The sequence below is a fragment of the Salmo trutta genome, chromosome 15, assembly GCF_901001165.1.
Source record: "Salmo trutta chromosome 15, fSalTru1.1, whole genome shotgun sequence".
Classification (NCBI taxonomy): Eukaryota; Metazoa; Chordata; class Actinopteri; order Salmoniformes; family Salmonidae; genus Salmo; species Salmo trutta.
Window position 1 is genome coordinate 36,565,251 of NC_042971.1, and position 22,609 is coordinate 36,587,859.

The following is a 22,609-nucleotide window of genomic DNA, read 5'->3' on the forward strand; positions in this document are numbered from 1 at the left end:
ACTGGAATTGTGATACAGTGAATTATAAGTGAAATAATCTGTCTTAACAATTGTTGGAAAAATTACTTGTGTCATGCACAAAGTAGATGTCCAAACCGACTTGCCAAAACTATAGTTTGTTAACAAGAAATTTGTGGAGTGGTTGAAAAACAAGTTGTAATGACTCCAACCTAAGTGTATGTAAACTTCAGACATCACCTGTAGTTTTCAGTTTTCCCCTCCACACTCAGTCCACTCCCAGACAGTCCTAGCTAAATTCTTGCTTGAGAAATTGCTCTTTGTTGAAAGGCTATGGTTATTTTGACCATTTTATTAGAAAGAAAATCACAGCAACTTACTTGTTACCCAGAAATGATTTCATATTGAGATAAGAATGGCTGAATTGGACCTGTAAGACACTTTATGTTGGCGTTTCCTTTATTTTGGCAGTTACCTGTACATTCACACAGTTAACAGCCGTGTAATACATGATTGCATTATATCAGTGTTAGTGCAGAAAGACATGGGACATCAGACAAAGGAACGATGTATTTGGCCTAAAAGGGCCATAAATAAAATTTTATTATCTTGATTTATTAACAAGCCACAGAGTGTCCATGGCTGTCTACCACAGCACTTAAAACTTCTCATTCTGGTGCAGTCCAGAGTTCACAGACCCACTTGAGATACTTAAAGCCGCTGATAAAATCTCAAGGTTCTCATTTTGTCGCTTCCTTTAGAAAAATAAAACAAAAACGTGATAATACTGTACCAAACTGATGGCAGAGCAGCAGGGCGATCCTTCTGCAGAGAAGGGGTGCTTTAAGAAAGAGGCGGGTGGGGGTGGGAGGGGGCATAAACAGAACAACAACAAAAAACAAAAAACACCCCACCTCATTTAACAAAGCTTGGAGCAGCATGCACTGGCTTTCAATCACTGCAAGAGCGCCATTTTCACTACTCACGCTCCTCCTTTTCCAACTGTCTGTTCATTCGTTTCTCTGTTGCGTTTTACTTAAATCGAATTGAAATAATTATTATAATGATAAAACCTATAGCAGCAAAAGAGAGAGGAGTAACAGCTATAGCGAGTGACCCCTGGTTTATAAGGAAGGCATGGGTTAAAAGAGTTCCATTGGTGAGTGGCCTGGGTGCTGAGGGGGCCGTGGGACTGTGAGGGGGGCTGCTGCCCCCTCAGCTCATCTCCCGTCCGCAGGCACCCGGCACAAGGAGGCCATGACACGGCCGTAGCGCTCAACCAGCTCCAGGGTGGAGTAGGTGGGCAGCTTTGGAGGGTCGTGGAAGCTTTTTATCTCTGTCGAGCAGTCAAGTAACTTGGGTAGGAAGTCAGTCAGCTTCTCCTGCAGGTTGGCTGCAGCAGGAGGGGGAGAACAATGACGGAGAGAGCAGAGAGAAAAAGAGAGTTGAGAGAGTGATTATTTCAAAGTCCTTGCTTGCGTCACTCTTCAGAGTCACATCCAGTTACCAAACAGATAAATCATAAGCTAAATATTTTCACTGTGATAGCACAAGCTCTTGGTAAGCATGCTCCTCTAGGAAAACACAGATTGAGAAAACAAGATGAAAGAGGCCCAGGGTTGGCTGTAGTTCTAAGAAGATGCTGCTGGGTCACTTTTCTGAAAACCAATCAAACTTTTTCCTGGAGTAGAGGCTAGAACTCCACTGAACCACGTTCTCTGAACTAACAATTTGGGTCAAATTCTGCCAACACAAAGTGGGTATATCCCTGGTTGTTATGGCTTGCCTGTTCTGGCTGCTAATATCAGCTAATATGACCGTGTCCCTGACCATGTTCCATGTCACTCCCAAATTAAACTACAGCAGAAAAACAACCAATCACACAACAGATCTCCAGTACCAAAAATCGAACCCCCCTGCCTCTAGGCTCTTGTACCCTTTTCACATTATTGCACTAGCCCAAACCGTACTGTGTTGCCTCAGATATGTTATTGTCGGTTCCAGCAACTACCGAGGGTGCCTAATAGGGTAGGACGATATTACAATAGCATCGTCTATCGACGATGATTGACAGCCATTGTCGATGGTGATAACATCGTGACGTGACAGACGATGGTTTAGCCCATTTGAACATGACTGGAGCCTGGCAATAAATAAAAAAAAACTGTCTCGCAGCGCACAGCAGGGCATCACACAAGCTACTTTGCGGATATGAAACAGACAATCATAATATATCAGTCAAAAATATAAAATTCCCAGTTTATGCTACAAAACCAACTTTATAAGAAGTTTTCAAAATAGGTTCTATTTGACTCAACATTCCATGACGTACACTAAGGCATTGTTGGCAGAATAGATGGATGCAGTTTAATGCATGATTAATATAATTCACCAATACATTTCTTGCTACTCCAAAAACTACTGCTATCAGGTTGTAAATCACTGCTGACCTGGTACATTGTTTGCTGCCTCCATTCGGAATGCACTGTCAGTTCCAATGACTAAATATTTTTGACAAAAACAGAAATGTAACTAAGGCTGGGAATGTCAATACAATCAAACTAGCAAAGAATCATAACGTGGCTAATATGCTAGCGTATCAATTTTTCTAGCTAGAACGTCATGTCATGACTGACTTTTCTCCTCAAATAGTTTTTCAGTGGCTACACAGCTAAAGATGCACGTGTCATTTGGTTAGCTAGCAAGAAATGTGAATCACTTTACTAGCTAGCTATTCTGAAAAACTGTTATGCAGTTAGCATGATTTTTTCTTAAAGTAAGACCCGCTGAATATGACCGGTGTCAGTAAACGTAGGCAAAAAAAGTACTAGTTCGTCACGAACTCTCTATATAACAACGCTCTATATAACATATAAACAGCTCTGCTAGGGTGAGTAAAATGGTCAGTGAGGTGTTCTCTCATTTGTGTCTGGAAGTAGCTAGCTTCTTTAGCCAGTCAGCTTGGGTGCTTGGTTGGGACAACGCATGCATTGGCAGGCAAGTTGCAGAAGGGCGAGCTGGCTATTCCCCATCGTTTATCAGTGTAATTTTGACAGCCAACTAGCTGAAAAAGTTTGAGGGTTTATCTAATGATCCTTCTTTAGATTTTAGCTCATCTTGCTCTGGCTAGCATTAGTTGTTGATGTTCATATAGTAAAAGATAACCTACCTTTTTATGGTTGTTTGATCAATAGGACTGTAAAGTTCACAAACGAAAGAGGACTTCCGTGGCATTTAGCTACATATTTGCAGAAATCCATTCAAGTGTATTTTGTGGCTTTTGTGGAACACGTTCTAATGATCCAAATGTACACTGTTGCAACTGCCTATAAACACACATTCCAGTTCAAAGTGAATTATGGCAGGCTCTTGTAGCAAATGGTTTGTTTGCATGTAGGCCTACTGTAGCTCTCTGATTGGCAATGGTGCACTCAGTCTGCATAGACTCCGCTCCTACCGTGTCTATTAATTGTCCAAATGCACGGTCGCTTTCCCACTCTATATTGCTATAGAATATTCACAAATACCTTAGTAATTGCCAAACATTCTAAGAATTTATGAAACCGTGAAAATTACCATATCTAAGTGCTCGCTTGTCAAAAAATGTAAAACATTTGTAAATTATTATTTTAACCATCTTGTGTTTTAAAAAACACAGCCTATATTGCCTTCTCTCTTCATGATGGAAGGCTATGCTTCATCGTTCTGTGCATCTCCTGATCAAACAATGAATGTAACGAGTTGCATCTCAAAACGTTATTTGAATACCCTAAGGTAAGGTAGCTAGAGGACTAATAATGAGAAGGAACAGACAATATCAATAGCCAATAGAAAAATCGAATGACAAGTTGAAATTTGTTTAAGCTTATTAAGAAAAAAAATGATCCATGCGGGCAGTGAATATCTCTCCATGCTAGGTTGAAAACCAAATGGCCGATCATAAAAGCTTCAACACAATAGGGGCGATAGCGTCGTATATCAATGTTTTATGGATACATACAGCACAGTACAGTACAGCTGGGTCAGTAGTGTGAAAATGCTCTTTGTTCCCTCTGCCCTATGACTTTTTTAGACTCTTGGTAGATTAGTCCCCTAATCTTCAAATTTGGGTTAAAAATAATCCCAAAAAACAAACTCACGCTCCATCTCCTGCCCCAAGTAGGAGCACCAGCGGTTCCTCATGTCCTCCACAGCCAGCAGGTCCTTCTCTGTGTCGTGGACAAGCAGTAAGGGGATACACGGCACCACCAGCTCATTCATTATGCTCAGCCCATTGCAAACCTCCGGCTCCTCACCAGACTCAAACATCCTCGCCGCATTCTCGTTCAGTTTCTATGGGTAAAGCACATGCATATAGATCGATGAGTTATGGATTTGCTTCATATGCTAGGGATTAGCTTGAAGTGGTATGCTAACAAATTTACCAGTATTAGCTACTCTGTCAAAACAGACTTACAGGACAGCCAGGTATTACATGTTCCTATGTTATAAATGTATATGTATTTTACATTAGAGACCACCTCTGTGTGAGGGGCTGCAGCCCAGGTAAGACACAGACCATTTGCATTGCTGGGGCGGAAGGTAGCCTAGTAGTTAGAGCGTTGGGCAAGTAACCAAAAGGTTGCTAGATCGAATCCCCGAGCTGACAAGGTAAAAATCTGTCGTTCTGTCCCTGAACAAGGCAGTTAACCCACTGTTCCTAGGCCGTCATTGTAAATAGGAATTTGTTCTTAACTGACTTGCCTAGTTAAATTATTATTATAATTTGTTTTTTTTACCACTATCTGGTAGTCACCCATCCCCACAGACATTGTCAATGTCAGAGGATGTTCTCAAGGCCTGTGGTACTGACGTGGGCAGTGACGTACTACATGATGCACACAGACACTTCGCTATGTTCGTGTTAGCTAAGCCTTGCAATGCTGCTGACACAGAAACTCCCTGACCTCAGCTCTGGGGTACCTTACACAGATGCAGACGGCCATTCCGGAACCAGAAAGACTTGGTGGGGGTTCACAAAACATAACTGTGTCAATGTCAGCAGTGTTTTCAATTAAAACAGAGAAGGAGGTAAACAGCGGGGCTGGAGGGAGCGGGGCTGGAGCGGGAGCCAGGGGTTCATTCTGGCCAGAGATCTGAGATGGCGGCTCTAACTCTAGCAGAGCCCTGAAGGAGCAGAGCCAAGGTTAGCTCAGGACACAGCCATGTCTCCTGGTAATGTGTTTACACTTGCTGGGCCTACTGCTTCCTATTCCCACTCGGATGATTACATTAGGAGCACAATGCCGGTGTAGGGTTACTGAGTGCAGGAGCAGCAACAGGGCCAACCGAGGAGAAACAGGGTTACCCCTCTTTCTCTCCCGGTTCAGACCAGACCAGTCACAGCTTGATCTGACCGACCAGGGAATCATTCCATCTAAGCCCTAACAAATAGAACCAGAGCACAGTTTGGAGATGGGATATGAAAAACAAAAGTGAAGCTGTAGTCTGATCAGAATATTGAAAAGATTAGGATCTTTTCCCCCCACACCAAGAGCATTTGCTGAGAAAAGTTCAGTGGGAATCTTTATGGGCAATAAAAAAGACAATGTAATATCTCAGCTAGAACAGGAACAAGCCTTGCATCAAACCTAGAGATTATTGGGTGGAGGGATGATCTTGGTCGACATCACAGTTTGGCTGAGTCAACGTGACTCAAGGGAAGGCAAGGATGAGTTAGGAGGTCAGAGACAGACAGCCTTGCTGATAAGACGATAGCGGTGTTCATTTTCAAAGAGAATGACTTAACTACTTCCACTGTGACCTATTGTTTTGACTGGAAACATGTGATGATCTTTAAAACACTATGGATGAACTCCGACCACTTCCTCTCATTTAGGCTGCAACATTGTCTCTTTAAAAAGTTTCTGTCCCAAATGCTAAACCTGCTAGCATCAGAAAATCCTACATGAACTTACTAAGTAAATAAATAAAGTCAACTGCTGACAGATATTTGCAATAGTGCAGTGGTTCAGTTGTATGATTGTGAGTGATAGAGGTTTGTCTCACCAGCAGGCACTCTCTGCGGTAGTGACCTATGAGCTCATCGTTGTGACCTCTGTACAGCCCTTTGACCAACAGTTCTCTGTTGTACTGGTACGAGTAGATCAGGTACATCAAGGCCTCCACAAAGCTGCAGAAAAGCAGACACACAGGAGAGTCAGATACATTATAGAAGCATCAGGGTGGTACAAACTTAACCACAAGGAGAGGCAGCAGAGATCTAAATCAGGTTTAGCTGTGTCTACAAAAGGAAACTAGAGAAGGAACTATCAGGCTTTTTTCATAGAGGATTTAAAAACGGATGTACTGGAGGGAGAATTAACAGAAGAAATAACCAAATACATGAACAACCATCTTGATCAATGCCAGACTGAGCTTTATGCTCCAGAAGGATCTGCTGCCCTCTGCAGGTGACTTTAAGAAGTTCAGGTCCTACTATTAATAATGCAATCATCTACAGAGAGTATTTCAATCTCTATTTTCAAAACAATGCATTCAATACAGAAATGGTTCAAGAATATCAGTTCACGCTTAAAGTAAGAAAAGGACACTTGAGTTAGAAGCTCTGCATTGTGGAGAGCAGAATGTAATAACAGCCCTGCCAATTAGCAGTCTCACCATTTCTTCTGGAACAGCTCTAAGCCAATCATCAGGAAGATTGTTGTCTCGCGGAAATTCCTGTAGTCCTGATGCCACATCTGGGAAAAATGTAGGGGCCAAAGGTTCATAAATGAGCTTTAAAGGATTTTAAGGACGGATCTGGAACATTTGGATCTAACATTGAAGATTAACATCACATCCGTGTTTTTTTCCATTGGATAGAAGGGTTAGTGGGATCAGTTCAAATGTAGAGATAATAATAATTTAAACCTATTACTTGAATGCTAAATATTGTGCACACGCTCATCTCATTTGGGGTCCTGAGTGGCGCAGTGGTCTAAGGCACTGCATTTCAGTGCGTGAGGTGTCACTACAGACCCTGGTTTGATTCCAGGCTGTATCACAACCGGCCATGATTAGGAGTCCCATAGGGCGGCGCACAATTGGCCCAGTGTCATCCCGGTCAGGGTTTGGCCAGGGTAGGCCGTCATTGTAAGTAAGAATTTGTTCTTAACTGACTTGCCTAGTTAAATAAATAAAATAAACATTTCAACTGTAAAAATGTCTTTATATAAATTACCAGTCAAAAGTTTGGACACACCTACTCATTGAAAGGTCTTTATTTTTACTGCTCTACATAGTAGAATAATAGTGAATATATCAAATTATGAAATAACACATATGGAATCATGTAACCCAATCTTTTTTAAACAAATCTAAATATATTTTAGATTCTTCAAAGTAGCCACCCTTTGCCTTTGACAGCTTTGCACACTCTTGGCATTCTCAACCAGCTTAACCTGGAATGCTTTTCCAACAGTCTTGAAGGAGTTCCCACATATGCTGAGCACACGTTGGCTGCTTTTCCTTTACTCTGCAGTCCAACTCATCCCAAATCATCTCAATTGGGTTGAGGTCGGGTGATTGTGGAGGACAGGTAATCTAATGCAGCACTCCCATCACTCTCATTCTTGGTCAAATAGCCCTCACACAGCCTGGGGCTGTGTTGGGTCATTGCCCTGTTGAAAAACAAATGATAGTGGGACTAAGCGCAAACCAGATGTGACAGCGTATCGCTGCAGAATGCTCTGCTAGCCATGCTGGTTAAGGGTGCCTTGAATTCTAAATAAATCACTGACAGTGTCACCAGCAAAGCACCCCCCACACCACCTCCTCCAAGCTTCACGGTGGGAACCACACATGCAGAGTGACTGACTGTCTCCTCATATCATTTTCAGTGGCTACACAGCTAGAGATGCACATGTCATTTGGTTAGCTAGCAAGAAATGTGAATCACTTTACTAGCTAGCTATTCTGAACGACTGTTATGCAGTAAGATCGGCTGAATATGACCGGTGTCAGTAAACGTAGGCAAAAAAAGTACTAGTTCGTCACGAACTCTCTATATAACAACGCTCTATATAACATGTAAACAGCTCTGCTAGGGCGAGTAAAATGGTCAGCTCTCTCATTTGTGTCTGGAAGTAGCTAGTTACTTTAGCCAGTTAGCTTGGGTGCTTGGTTGGGACAAAGCATGTATTGGCAGGCAAGCTGCAGAAGGGCGAGCTGGCTATTCCCCATTGTTTATCAGTGCAATTTTGAAAGCCAACTAGCTGAAAAAGTTTAAGGGTTTATCTAATGATCCTTCTTTAGATTTTAGCTCATCTTGCTCTGGCTAGCATTAGTTGTTGGTCTTGTTGATTTGCATATAGTAAAAGATAACATACCTTTTTATGGTTGTTTGATCAATAGGTCCGTAAAGTTCAGAAATGTAAGAGGGTTTACATTTCAAGTGTATTTTGTGGCTTTTGCAGAATGTGTTCTAATGATCCAAATTTGCGCTGTTGCAACTGCCTGTAAACACACAGTCCAGTTCAAAGTGAATGATGGCAGGCCCTTGTAGCAAATGGCTTGTTTGCATGTAGATCAACCGTAGCGCTCTGATTGGCAATGGTACACTCGGTCTGGATAGACTCCACTCCTGGACAAGACAGATGTTTTTTATTTTGGTTTTATTTACGGCAGTGTCTATTAATTGTCCAAACGCACGGCCGCTTTCCCACTCTATATCGCTGTAGAATATTCACAAATCCCTTAGACACAGCGGTTGGAACCAAAATTCTCAAATTTTCCTCCAGACCAAAGGACAGATTGCTCCATTGCTCGTGTTTCTTGGCCCAAGCAAGTCTCTTATTATTAGTGTCCTTTATTAGTGGTTTCTTTGCGGAAATTCAACCATGAAGGCCTGATTCATGCAGTCTCCTCTGAACAGTTGAGATGTGTCTGTTACTTGAACTCCGAAGCATTTATTTGGGCTGCAATTTCTGAGGCTGGTAACTAATGAACTTATCCTCTGCGATTGCACTTGAAGAAACTTTCAAAGTTCTTGAAATTTTCCATGATTGACTGACCTTCATGTCTTAAAGTAATGGACTGTTGTTTCTCTTTGCTTATTTGAGCTGTTCTCGCCATAATATGGACTTGGTCTTTTACCAAATAAGGCTATCTTCTGTATACCCCCCACATTGTCACAACACAACTGATTGGCTCAAACGCATAAAGGAAAGAAATTCCACAAATTAACTTTTAACAAGGCACACCTGTTAACCTGTTGGGGCTAGGGGGCAGTATTTGCACGGCCGGATAAAAAACGTACCCGATTTAAACTGGTTACTACTCTTGCCCAGAAACGAGAATATGCATATAATTAGTAGATTTGGATAGAAAATACTCTAAAGTTTCTAAAACTGTTTAAATGGTGTCTGAGTATAACAGAACTCATATGGCAGGCCAAAACCTGAGAAGATTCCATACAGGACGTGCCCTGTCTGACAATTTGTTGTCCTTCAGTTGCATTTCTATCGAAAATACAGCATCTCTGCCGTAACGTGACATTTTCTAAGGCTTCCATTGGCTCTCAGAAGGCGCCAGAAAGTGTAATGGGGTGTTTGCTGTCTCTGGGCGAAGAACAGCAGGAGAATTTGTGAGTGGTCAGCCTGGGAACAGTGACACTGGAGATGCGCGTTCATGAGAATTCTCCATTTTGTTCTTTCAGCCTTTGAATGAATACAACGTCGCCCGGTTGGAATATTATCGCTATTTTACGAGAAAAATAGCATAAAAATTGATTTAAAACAGCGTTTTCATGCTTCGAAGTACGGTAACGGAATATTTTGAATTTATTGTCACGAAATGCACTCGCGCGTCACCCTTCGGATAGTGACTTGAACGCACAAACAAAACGGAGGGATTTGAATATAACTATGGATTATTTGGAACCAAAACAACATTTGTTGTAGAAGTCCTGAGAGTGCATTCTGACGAAGAACAGCAAAGGTAATCCAATTTTTCTTATAGTAAATCTGAGTTTGGTGAGGGCCAAACTTGGTGGGTGTCAAATTAGCTAGCCGTGATGGCCGGGCTATGTACTCAGAATATTGCAAAATGTGCTTTCGCCAAAAAGCTATTTTAAAATCTGACACCACGATTGCATAAAGGAGTTCTGTATCTATAATTCTTAAAATAATTTTTATGTATTTTGTCAACGTTAATCATGAGTAATTTAGTAAATTCACCGGAAGTTTGCGGTGGGTATGCTAGTTCTGAACATCACATGCTAATGTAAAAAGCTGTTTTTTGATATAAATATGAACTTGATTGAGCAAAACATGCATGTATTGTATAACATAATGTCCTAGGAGTGTCATCTGACGGAGATCAAAGGTTAGTGCTGCATTTAGCTGTGGTTTTGGTTTTTGTGACATATATGCTTGCTTTGAAAATGGCTGTGTGATTATTTTTGGCAGGGTACTCTCCTGACATAATCTAATGTTTTGCTTTCGCTGTAAAGCCTTTTTGAAATCGGACAATGTGGTTAGATTAACGAGAGTCTTGTCTTTAAAATGGTGTAAAATAGTCATATGTTTGAGAAATTGAAGTTATAGCATTTTTGAGGTATTTGTATTTCACGCCACGCGATTCCACTGGCTGTTGACTAGGGAAGTTAACTGAAATGCATTCCAGGTGACAACCTCATGAAGCTGGTTGAGAGAATGCCAAGAGTGTGCAAACCTGTCATCAAGGCAAAGGGTGGCTACTTTGAAGAATTTGTTTAACACTTTTTTGGTTACTACATATTCCATATGTGTTTTTTCATAGTTTTGATGTCTTCACTATTATTCTCTAATGTAGAAAATAGTAAAAATAAAGAAGAACCCTAGAATGAGTAGGTGTGTCCAAACTTTTGACTGGTACTGTATGTACCAGACCAAACATTTGAAACCAGTCAAAACCAAAGTGTTGCAGAACGCTGACCTCATACTCCTCCATGTTGACCTCTTCTGGCTTAACAAGGTCTAGTTTGGCACGGGCCACCTTCATAATGCTCTTACACCTGAGAGAGAGAAGGGAGGGAATGGAGAGAAAGGGAAAGTGAGAGAGAAAGAGAGGAAAGCGGAGAGAAAGGGAGAGTGATGTTACAGCAGTGGTACGATGAATACTGGTGAAGTACTAGCTACTCCAGGAGATTAAATATTACACGTGTTCTCGCGGTCGTGAAACACAGGCCCAATGAATCACTCCTTACTACTTAACCAGACACTCCTCCTTTCCAGAGGGTCTTATTGAGACCACATGCAACACATAATTATACCGCTCAGAAGAGGAGAGTTGAATCAATGAATTCAAGAATATGGATTACCACAAACATCTCAGTGCGTGTGCGAGAACTTTAAGACATTAGAAGAGATGTGATTTATCCAGAGAAATGTGATGTTCTTCTTTAGTCCTCAAAAAGGGCTCTATAAAAGTTCTGTAAGGCTGTCCTACTGGAATAAATCTAACGGACTGGGCATTATCAAGCTATAGCTGACTTCAAAAACAACTTCTGGTCATTTCAGATTATATAACATATTCAAAGGCTTTGCTTTTTGCTACCCTCTGCTGGTGTTTTTGGGAAGTTCAGTGGTAATAACCTGGTGTTGTTTTTGTTTTATTTACATTTTTTATTTAACTAGGCAAGTCAGTTAAGAACAAATTCTTATTGACAATGACGGCCTAGGAGCAGTGGGTTAACTGCCTTGTTCAGGGGCAGAACGACAGATTTTTACCTTGTCAGTTCAGGGATTCGATCTAGCAACCTTTCGATTCCTGGCCGAACGCTCTAACCACTATTTTAATAAAGATAAGACGGTTATGGTGGTGTAACCCATACAGACCGTTCGTCAAAGCTTAGGTTGCGGTCTGCGAACTGCATGAGGAGGGTTCTCTCCAGGATCTTCTTGGGGGCCTGGTTATGGATGAAGTAGACGATGACGTGCTGCAGACGGTAGTCATTCTCCGGGGCCGTGTCCTCCTGGGCAAACCTCAGCAGACGGGTGTACTCCACCTTAATGGCCTGAAAAACAAAAAGCATAGGGTGAATGGACATGGTAGGCCCAATAAGCATTAGAACTTCAGAGTGTAGGCCTATATTACAACACTGACAAACATCTACAGCAGCAGGAGACAAAACTAGCGTCTTCCGCGCAGAGTTGTCAAGATCATCATCATCATCATCCTTCTCATCCAAAACTCAAAGATTGGTTTCAAGTTTGCTTTGTTCAAATGAATCTCAAGTCCCACTTCTGGAAGATGTTTTTGAAAAGAACTGACTAAAAAAGATCAGATGGAGAAATGCCAGGTAAATAGGGATGAGAGGATGGTTGTGGAGAGGCATGCAGTGAAATAGTCAGTGAATAAATAAAGGAGTGAAAGAGAAAAGAAAGAGAAAATGGGATCTGGATGTATGTACCTTGAAGAAGGCGGCTTCAGGCCCAAGCTTTTCAAACACACTCCTGGCCTTGCCAATGGACATTATAATACCCTGCATGTTTGGAGTCATCATGGCCTGCAGTAGCCAAGGAGGGGAAGCATGTTACAACAGTAGAAAATAGATCCCTTGGACCCCTTGGAGCAAGCCCCCAAAATAATACCTTTTTGGCACAGCACTATTTGAGCTGCCCTGGGCCATGCAACTCTGTCACGACAAGCATACCGTACATCACTCAGCAGTCCATGCATATGTTCATAGTTATTCTACTACTGTGAGGTACATACACAGCCCCTGTCATGTGAGGGACGAAGTACATGCTTAAATTGTCCTATGAAGGAGAGTCTGTCTATGAAGTGGGGCCTCTGAAAGGCAGCCCTGTGAAGATCAAGGTCCCTATGGTACAGACAGTCATACTGTGCACAGCCAGCAGACAGCCTATGGTCCATCTGAGGGGGTTTGAAACTAAACAACATCGATTCTACTGCAGCACTTTCACAACATTATTCGCCACACACTACTATAAAATGCCAAACCAAGCAAAACCAAATCATTTATTGTTAGGAACAGTGAGACGATGCGCTTACATTATTCAACATACTTTTCTTTTCCCCTCAAGAGTTTAGTATGATACAGATTTCTATGCATCAAAAATTATGTTGGGAATAGTAATACAAACTGTGCAAATCACATTTACTTTTCACATTTGCTGCCGAGATGCAGTTAAAAATAAACTCTCCAGACAATTGAGTCGATGTTTAGGTGAAATTTTTGTCCATATATCTCTGATGAGAACCAAAGGCTTCTGTTTTGTGTAGAAGAGAGAGTGCTTCTGTTGCAAGATGCAGGTAGGCTTGACAGGGATAGGCTTTTCACACAATATGTTTTTAAAGCTAGCCGAAGGCTAGTTTCATCTTCTAGGATAGTACACTGACTGTAGTCTAATATAGCACTCCTATCATGGTCTGCCAAGAAGTTTGGTGAAAATGCCAACTGTGAGAAACTTGCCCTGAGCTAACCATGACTCTGGTTTGAAGACTGCTCTAAATGAAAATTTACTCAAGTGTGAAAACCCTATAAAAAGAGCCAAGAGGAGAACATCTCCTCATTCTAATCACCAAACAGGCAGAGAGACTTTTCAGCACACCAAAGAAGAGTCAGCTGGGTGAGCTGAGAGTCGAGCGCTACCTCATCATCGTACCCCCCTTCCTCTGACTCGATGACAAAGGTTCCCACCTGGGGAATGGCAACCTCTATCGTACGCTGGGAAAGGGGCTCATCCTCCATGGGGGGGTCAAGGTCAGAGGGAGGGGTGAGGGAAGGATCCACAGGCTGAGGGTCAGAGGGAGGGGCGAGGGGGGTTTCAGTGTTCACCTGGACATCGGACTGGGGTTTGGGGGGAAGGGGTGGGGAGAGACTCCCCCCACTGGACTGTGGAGAGAGCGAGAGAACAAACAAGAAAGAGCGAGAGGCATGGTGGGCAACGTTAAACAGAAAGAGAAACTACGAAAAAGGGTGAAATTTAGAACTGGGGTTGTGTGGTAGGCCTACGTGGTTCAGTAACAGAAGCGGAGGAGTAGTAGTGGTTAATGTGGTTAAGAGGTGTATGCGTCCGAGCGTGTGTGTGTGTGTGTGAGAGAGATGTTTGGTCTTACTGCAGTAAGCAGTCCCTCAGGGCTCCTCTCCTCCTGTTGCTCGGCTGCAGCCTTGGAGATGGCCCTCTCTGTGTCCTCCTGCAGGTGCTTGGAGTCGTCTGTGGGGGACGGCTGTTCCATGTACTCTGGGTCCTGCTGAGGGCCTGGAGGAACCACACACAGACACATAAACCAACACTGCAGTGGAAGCACAAGTCTCTTATTAGACTCATGACATTTGTCATCTGCCTAATATAATTTACACACTATTGTGCCAATTGGCCCCAAATGTGCTGGCCTGGAAATGTTATTTTCACACTTCCAGAAACTGGTCAAAGCGTAACCAGACCAACTCAGTAGTGTTTAAATGTTGTAGAGAAGACCCCTGGTCCTCACCCCAGCTGTCTGGTGGACTGGGCTCTGTGCTCATAGGTTGATGGGATGTTGTTGTTTCTGCTGCTGCAGTGGCTGCAGCAGCTGCAGCCAGGGCCAGCTTCTCCTGCTGGGCCTTGCGTGCCTGCAGTTTGTCCCACTCCTCCATCTCCTTGTCAAACAGGCCATTGTCCTCCTTCACGTAGGCCTTCAGGTCCGAAGGGAGCTTATCAAGACCACTCAGCATCTGACCCGTCTCCTTATCAAACTCCTCTGCAGAGACACACACACACACACACACACACACACACACACACACACACACACACACACACACACACACACACACACACACACACACACACACACACACACACACACACACACACACACACACACACACACACAGTGAGCTACAGTCACCAGGTGTATATTATAAACATGCTCAGAAATGGAAAGTCCTGTGCACGTTCAGCATAAACAGACCCTAAGAATAACCAACACGCTTGCCCATATCCTAATTACATACTCTGAAAGGATAGTGATTACAGCTGCAATTACTGCTTTTTAACACAAGAACAAAGAAAATACAGTATACCATAACAAGAGAGGCAAAAGCCAAATAAATATATTTATCTACAGTGAGCGGTAGCTACCTTCTATGAGGAAAGGCTTCTTGTCATTGATGTACATGAGGCAGTAGGCGCTGGCGTTGCGGTAGCCTCCGAACGAGTCCCTGACCAGCTCCTCCCAGGAGGACTTGGTGACCGAGATGTCGTTGTACTTCATCCAGCGCTGCTGGTGGGGATCGTAGATGTAGGCCCAGTAATGGCCAGCGTTAGCCTGGCCCTCGTGCACCAGCACCGCATGCAGACGGAACGGAACCTGGTAGCCAGCAGGGGGGGGGAAAAATGGAGTGACCAGGAATACAATGCAATCCCCTGAGTTGTGTTAACTCAATGTGTGTTAAATGTGAGTGCTCTCAAATCAAGACAATAACACCTCCATTTGGTGTTTAAGTATTACAGCCAGTGAAAATGTATTTTTTTTGTGTGAAGGTGGTTCGTCAGGTTTAGGCAGGGAATCGCTTACCTGCATCATGGACTTGTCAGAGTACATCAGCTCGATGGTTCTGTGGATTCTGGATATGCTGCCCTGAAGATCTGGAGAAGCAAAATCAACCCATCATTAGAATTAAGATATTTGTGTGCTTGAGAGCATATGAGACAGATGGAGGTAAACAAGACGCTGTATTATACGAGGCTGTTTGAGGCCAGAGGTCGTACGTACCATGGGTGTCGTTCTCCACCTCACTCCTCCAGCGGTGCAGGCAGCCCTCCAGCACCCGGAGCTCCTCCTCAGTGATGTGGCGTGGGGCTGGGTGCATGGGCAGGTCAGGGGGCAGTCGGGAATGGGTGAAGGGCTTGTGGATGGGCACCCTCTGCTGGGTGGAGGGAGCTTGGGTGGGGGCGGCGGCCAAACCCTCTGGAAGGGTGCAGGAGGGACCCTGTTCGGCTGTGCTGTAATGTCAGGTGCAGACGAGTGTGAAGAAGTCAAAACCACAACTCTGTACTTCTGAATCCCACTTATTTAACAGCTCAATAAGACAGAATTACTGAAAAAAAAAGGTATCAGAAACATGTACACATGAACACGTAAATCCTGACACAATGAGCGGTTGTAGCTGCATGGTGTTGCATGACTTGCCTTAGAGCGGGCAGCAGCTGCCCCGTTGTGCCACCGGGGGGTGCTGATGTGTCGATGTCCTCCAAGGGAGAGGTGCAGACTGGCTTACTGGAGGCAAACTCCATGGCGTACTGCAGGACATCTGCCAGAGGAAACCTCTTGGGACCAGAGCCATAGCTCAGATACCTGGGAGAGAGAGAGAGAGAGAGTGAGGGAAGAGAGAGGATGAAAGACTATCTATAAAGTGAAAGAGCATCTATAAAACACCATACCAGCATTATAAAATGTTAATGCATTACAAAAGTAAGAAATTGTGAACAGAATGTGACTGCTGGGGACATGTTGTACATACCAACAATGCCAGAAATAAAATCAGTCGTTAATGATTACACTGTTCTGTTTCGTCTCCAGGAGTGGGTATTGTATTGTTGCTATGACTGTTGCTAGGGAATGACCAGTCATTTTGATAGTTTATCAATGTAAGAAAGTAAACAGAGGTGTGTGTGTGTGTGTGTGTGTGTGTGTGTGTGTGTGTGTGTGTGTGTGTGTGTGTGTGTGTGTACACACACGTGTTAGGGCTGGGCGATATGACCAAAATATCTCAATATGTATCATATTTTTGATGTTATATAATGTCTCTGAATAATAACATTTCTAAATATGCTGTATGGGTAGTGGCTTTAATAGGCTTTCTACATACTGTTCAACCAAACTTTCACAAAAAATAATAGGAGGACAAAACTGACAGTCTTATTTGTAGAACATTACATAGGAATCAAAATCTGGTACTTAACCAATGGTTACCATTTGCAGTTATTTGTTCAATTCAATAATTTTTATACATTTCTTAATGTCCTGCATCATGCACACTAATAATTCGATATTAAATCGGATTATGGCAGTAGGACGACGCTGGACCAATTGTACGCCACCCTATGGGACTCCCGATCACGGCCGGTTGTGATACAGCCCGGGATTGAACCCGGGTCTGTAGTGACATCTTAGACCACTGCGGCACTCGGGAGGCCCAAAATCATATTAACATTTTTAAACAAACTATCATATTAAATCTGACTATCCACAATAATTGCATTATTGTGTGCATGTAACGGTACACAGTGTCACGTTTTATTTCGTCTTAGTATGCCTCCCTTTCATAAAAAAAAACCATTACATTTATGGAGAATAATTATTATCCTCTATATTTTTGGCTTCAATTGCAATTCTTACTTTTGTCCCTAGAGGTAGTTGGACAATTTCTAGTGGTCTATTTGGCAAGCTTGCCCTCCTGAAGTTGTTGACTTGTTGTGCTAGAAAGTTAGCTAGCAGTTCTCAGTTGTTAGCAGTTTTCTTAATATAAAAATGGCTGAGTGCCATTTTTGTCATTAAGGAATTATTTTAATGTAAGAAACCAAACATTAAAATACCTTTAAAGAAGGTAAAGTGAAAACCCAAACCGGTCCGTGAATGAATAGTTATATAATTTCTTTATGGTTTACCCCCCTGTGTGTGTGTGTGTGTGTGTGTGTGTGTGTGTGTGTGACAGCCTAGCTCAGTTTACTGTACCTCTCCAGACGCTGTTGAAGTAAAGTCAGTTGCTCTTTCAGTCTCCTGATCTCCTCTCGTTTAATCCTGGTGATCTCTCGGTTCCTGTCCATATACCTGACGAAATACAACAGAAATCATACAAGTTCATAAATTCCTCTCCTGAACTGAAATACCTTCTCAATGGAGAATCTCCATTGAATGTGTTTTATAGGCCAGGAATATGCTTAATCTGGGTCAGAGAAAAAGGCCCTAAATCACAATATGCGAGTTGAATAACATTTTCCTTACCTGTCCATGTACAGCATGGAAGGGAACTCCAGCTTGTTGTGGATCTTCTCAGGTCGACCCAGGGCTTGGTTGAACTCAAATCTTGACAATTCAAAGGTCAAGACAGGAGGAAGTTCGGTAAACCAGTGCTGAGGGAGAAATTCCAAATATGTCATTATAATTGAGTTCCCGTTTTCTAAAATAGGTCATATGAGTCATTGGTTTTCCATAAACACCACATTTTAGATTTTTTAAATTGGGCCCTTCTTAATGAGTAGTCTTGAGTAGTGTGTTTAGAAATCATTCCTACATGACTCATGCCTCTCCCACTAATATTGTTGTGTCTCCAGTCTATTAATTATGTCCAAGCAGACACCGATGGTATATACACTGAGTGTACAAAACATTAGGAACACCTGCTCTTTCCATGACAGACTGACCAGGTGAAAGTTATATGATCCCTTACACCTGTTAAATCCACTTCAATCATTGTAGATGAAGGGGAGGAGACAGCCTAAAGGATTTTTAAGCCTTGAGACACCGTCTGCGGTCCAAACACATTTTTACCCCCTCTGCCCTTACGCTATCCACTTTCCCTCGGGGAAATCCCCATTGAAACCGGATACAGTTTGACTGCCATCTTAAGGGGAGGTCCAATTCACTAACGTTGCCCCCTCGGCCATCAATTTAGCTCGAGGGAGCAAGTGAACAACTTTTCACTTGCGGGGTTGATATGACCCACAATTCAATGCAAACTGTAGTCACATGTCAAACTCTGGTGGCCGTGAAGTTTCGGCATGTCATAAAAAAAGTATGAAGCTAGCTTGCTAAAACACATATACACTAGTGATGCACCGAAGTTACATTTTTGGCCGAGAGCGATATCCAATATTTTCCTTGCCCCAAAAAAAAAACGATACCGATATTTAAAATTTTTGTGGCCTTTCAAGCATTAACACACACACGGATGCAGCGGTCTAAGGCACTGCATCTCAGTGCAAGAGGAGTCACTACAGTCCCTGGTTCGAATCCAGGCTGTATCACATCCAGCCACGATTGGGAGTCTCATAGGGCGGCGTACAATTGGCCCAGCGTCGTCCGGGCCGTCATTGTAAATAAGGATTTGTTCTTAACTGACTTGCCTAGTTAAATAAAGGTTACACACACACACCAAAAAGTTATTTTGCTGGCATTTACATATGTCCTCATTACCAGTAAAACATAATCAAAACATATTTCTTTCACTGACTTGCTGTGCTGTTTCGTTGTTCAGTCGCTTCATTATCAACCAGGATTTCTATGGAACGCCGTTTGGGTCTTTGCATGTCAAAAAAAGATGCACGTCAAACAACACTATTTGATGTGTCAAATAAGCTTGTTGACCAATCAGGACCTGAATATAACTGCACGTCAAATAATAATTGAATGCGTTCATACATTTATGTAATTATAACACATTGATTACACTATCACACGTATTTTATGTCACAACGATTCATCGAAACGTATGCTATGACGCTGGTGAAGTTGTCTTGTGCACCTACAGTGCTGGTCATAAAAAAAGCTAGCTAGCTCATGGATGCAAACTATGTAGTTCTTCCCCAAAAACATAGCAAAATGACAATGTTTCATTAGGTGTCATCTAAAATAACCCTAATTTATAAGACAGTTCTTATTTGATTAATGGTGGTCGGACACATCTATGTGAAGCCAGCCACAATAAAGATTAGCCACAATATTTGACTTTGCGCTTAGCCTTCAAAATAAAAGTATGGCATAATTCTACTATTTGTATTAATTTGCATCACTGTCAATGACATACTTTTATTTTGAAGGCAAACTGCAAATTCCACTATTGTGCCGAATCCTTATTGTGGCTAGCTTCACAACACATAATCCGGCCTGGTCGAGCTTCACTAGCCAGATGAAGCTAGCTGGCTTCTTATAACGTTAACTTTGGGCAACAGGGTTAAGTAGCTGGCTAGCTATTTATTTTTCATGAATTGAAGTTCAATTTCAATAGGCGAACAACAAGTGGCTACCTAGCTAATACTTACAAGGATTCCTAAATCATTGCTAAGAATAATGAAAATGACTGCAGTGTTTACTGGTCATTGTTTTTGTTTTCAGGCTGGTTGTATTGGTGCTAGCTAGGTACCAAGTTAAAGCTAGCTACCCCAGAAATTAAGGGGGGGTGTCGAACAAATTATGCTTTATTACCAACGCGGTATTGTAAACACATCATTCGTGGCCGGTGTTTGCAGACTTTTTTTGTACAGCTTTGACAGTGCTACTGTATCTTTTTTGACACGCAAAAAGACCCAAACAGAGTTCCATAGTATGTATGTCATGAAGCTATTACTGTGCAACTCCGGTAAGGCAACATCATCGGAAAAAATAGCACACTTGGTAGTGTGTACCGGTGCTCGACCAGTCGGCGAAAGCCAACATCACCCAGGATAGAGAACGGTTGATTGTCAAGGGCAATGAATTCCATTATCTTGGCTTTAATGGATTTCGCCTTAGGACTGCTCAACTTGTTGACTGCTCGATCCACATAGCAGACATTGTGGGCTAGGTTAGAATGCTGTGTTGCACGTGTAGCGCAACATTTATTGTGGCGTCTTCACGTCCTGTACCTACGTTATATACGTATGCACGGTAGCTTTGACATCGGGCCGATACTGATGTTGGCATTTTTAGCTAATATCGTCCGATATGTTCACCGATATATCGTGCATCCCTAAGACACACACACTTACTTGTTGGTACCCTTACAGCTCATTGAAATAATGTTTAATTCCTCCTGAAAAGCAATGAAATTTAAAGCTATTTTATCATGTATACTTGCATGCCTTTGGTATGTCAAAGAACAAAGCAAAGAAGCTGTGAAAAGAGATGAATTATTGCTTATTTTACAAAGATATTCCAAAATGGCCTGGACACATGTTGGTACCCCTTAGAAAAGATAATAAATAATTGGATTAGTGATATTTCAAACTAATTAGTTTATTTAATTAGCATCACACGTCTCCAATCTTGTAATCAGTCATTCAGCCTATTTAAATGGAGTAAAGTAGTCACTGTGCTGTTTGGTATCATTGTGTGCACCACACTGAACATGGACCAGAGAAAGCAAAGGAGAGATTTGTCTGAGGAGATCAGAAAGAAAATAGACAAGCATGGTAAAGGTAAAGGCTACAAGACCATCTCCAAGCAGCTTGATGTTCCTGTGACAACAGTTACAAATATTATTAACAAGTTTAAGGTTCATGGAACTTTAGCCAACCTCCTTGGGCGCGGCCACAAGAGGGAAATCGACCCCATCGAACAGAAGGATGGTAGAAAAAGAACTAATGATAACTGCCAATGAGATACAAGCTGAACTCCAAGGTGAAGGTATGTCAGTTTCTGATTGCACCATCTGCCACTTTTTGAGCGAAAGTGGGCTCCATGGAAGAAGACCCAGGACTCCAATTTTGAAAGAAAAACATAAAAAAGGCAGACTGGAATTTGCTAGAATGCATATTGACAAGCCACAATCCTTCTGGGAGAATGTCCTTTGGACAGATGAGTCAAAATTGGAGCTTTTTGGCAAGTCACATCAGCTCTATGTTCACAGACGAAAAAAATGTAGATTTCAAAGAAAAGAACACCATACCTACAGTGAAACATGGAGGAGGCTGAGTTATGTTTTGGGGCTGCTTTGCTGCGCCTGGCACAGGGTGCCATGAATCTTTGCAGGGCACAATGAAATCTCAAGACTACCAAGGCATTCTGGAGCGAAACGTACTGCCCAGTGTCAGAAAGCTTTGTCTCAGTAGCAGGTCATGGGTCCTCCAACAGATAATGACCCAAAACGCACAGCTAAACGCACCCAAGAATGGATAAGAACAAAACATTGGACTATTCTGAAGTGGCCTTCTATGAGTCCTGATCTGAATCCTATCGAACATCTATGGAAAGAGCTGAAACTTGCCGTCTGGAGAAGGCACCCATCAAACCTGAGACAGCTGGGGCAGTTCTCTCAGGAAGAGTGGGCAAAACTATCTGTTAACAGTTGCAGAAGTCTCATTGAGAGCAACAGAAAATGTTTGAAGTGATTGCCTCTAAAGGTTGTGCAACAAAATATTAGGTTAAGATTCCCATTATTTTTGTCCATGCCATTTTCATTTGTTTTATTATTTACAATATCATGTTGAATAAAAAAATAAAATCAACAGCAAAGTCTGATATCTATTTAATATGGAAAAAACAATTTAACAGAAAATTGTGCATTCTTTGTTTTTTGTGGAGGGTTAGCAACAAATTTGAGCGTCAGTCCGTATATAAACTCAGCAAAAAAAATAAGTCCTTTTTTAGAACCCTGTCTTTCAAAGATGGATTTTTACAAATTAACTTCACAGATCTTTATTGTAAAGGGTTTAAACACTGTTCCCATGCTTGTTCAATGAACCATAAACAATTAATGAACATGCACCTGTGTAACAGTCGTTAAGACACTAACAGCTTACAGACTAGAGGTCGACCGATTAATCGGAATGGCCGATTAATTAGGGCCGATTTCAAGTTTTCATAACAAATCGGAAATCGGTATTTTTGGTATGCCGATTTGGCCAATTTTTTTAAAAGTTTCTTTTTTAGACATTTATTTAATTAGGCAAATCAGTTAAGAACACATTCTTATTTTCAA

At 42.2% G+C, this 22,609-nt stretch overlaps 1 protein-coding gene across 6 annotated transcripts in view; it reads right to left on the bottom strand.

Moving 5' to 3' along the window:
- Nucleotides 1–399: 399 nt before the first annotated feature.
- The window catches only part of LOC115148905 (ubiquitin carboxyl-terminal hydrolase 25), a 45,717-nt gene continuing 23,507 nt past the window's right edge, over nucleotides 400–22,609 (bottom strand). For 3 of the 6 annotated variants that reach the window (XM_029691206.1, XM_029691204.1, XM_029691203.1), the window contains exons 11-26: nucleotides 17,938–18,065; nucleotides 17,668–17,763; nucleotides 16,123–16,287; nucleotides 15,706–15,935; nucleotides 15,508–15,578; nucleotides 15,072–15,300; nucleotides 14,440–14,688; nucleotides 14,065–14,207; nucleotides 13,598–13,840; nucleotides 12,392–12,487; nucleotides 11,817–11,995; nucleotides 10,915–10,993; nucleotides 6,619–6,698; nucleotides 6,007–6,130; nucleotides 4,098–4,290; nucleotides 400–1,351 (exon numbers count right to left, since the gene is read on the bottom strand). In XM_029691206.1, coding sequence (XP_029547066.1) covers nucleotides 1,179–1,351; nucleotides 4,098–4,290; nucleotides 6,007–6,130; nucleotides 6,619–6,698; nucleotides 10,915–10,993; nucleotides 11,817–11,995; nucleotides 12,392–12,487; nucleotides 13,598–13,840; nucleotides 14,065–14,207; nucleotides 14,440–14,688; nucleotides 15,072–15,300; nucleotides 15,508–15,578; nucleotides 15,706–15,935; nucleotides 16,123–16,287; nucleotides 17,668–17,763; nucleotides 17,938–18,065 — 2,478 coding nt within the window. In that variant the 3' untranslated portion in view covers nucleotides 400–1,178. The remainder of the gene's footprint in view (nucleotides 1,352–4,097; nucleotides 4,291–6,006; nucleotides 6,131–6,618; nucleotides 6,699–10,914; nucleotides 10,994–11,816; nucleotides 11,996–12,391; nucleotides 12,488–13,597; nucleotides 13,841–14,064; nucleotides 14,208–14,439; nucleotides 14,689–15,071; nucleotides 15,301–15,507; nucleotides 15,579–15,705; nucleotides 15,936–16,122; nucleotides 16,288–17,667; nucleotides 17,764–17,937; nucleotides 18,066–22,609) is intronic. The other 3 variants (XM_029691208.1, XM_029691207.1, XM_029691205.1) reach the window with 2 other exon arrangements.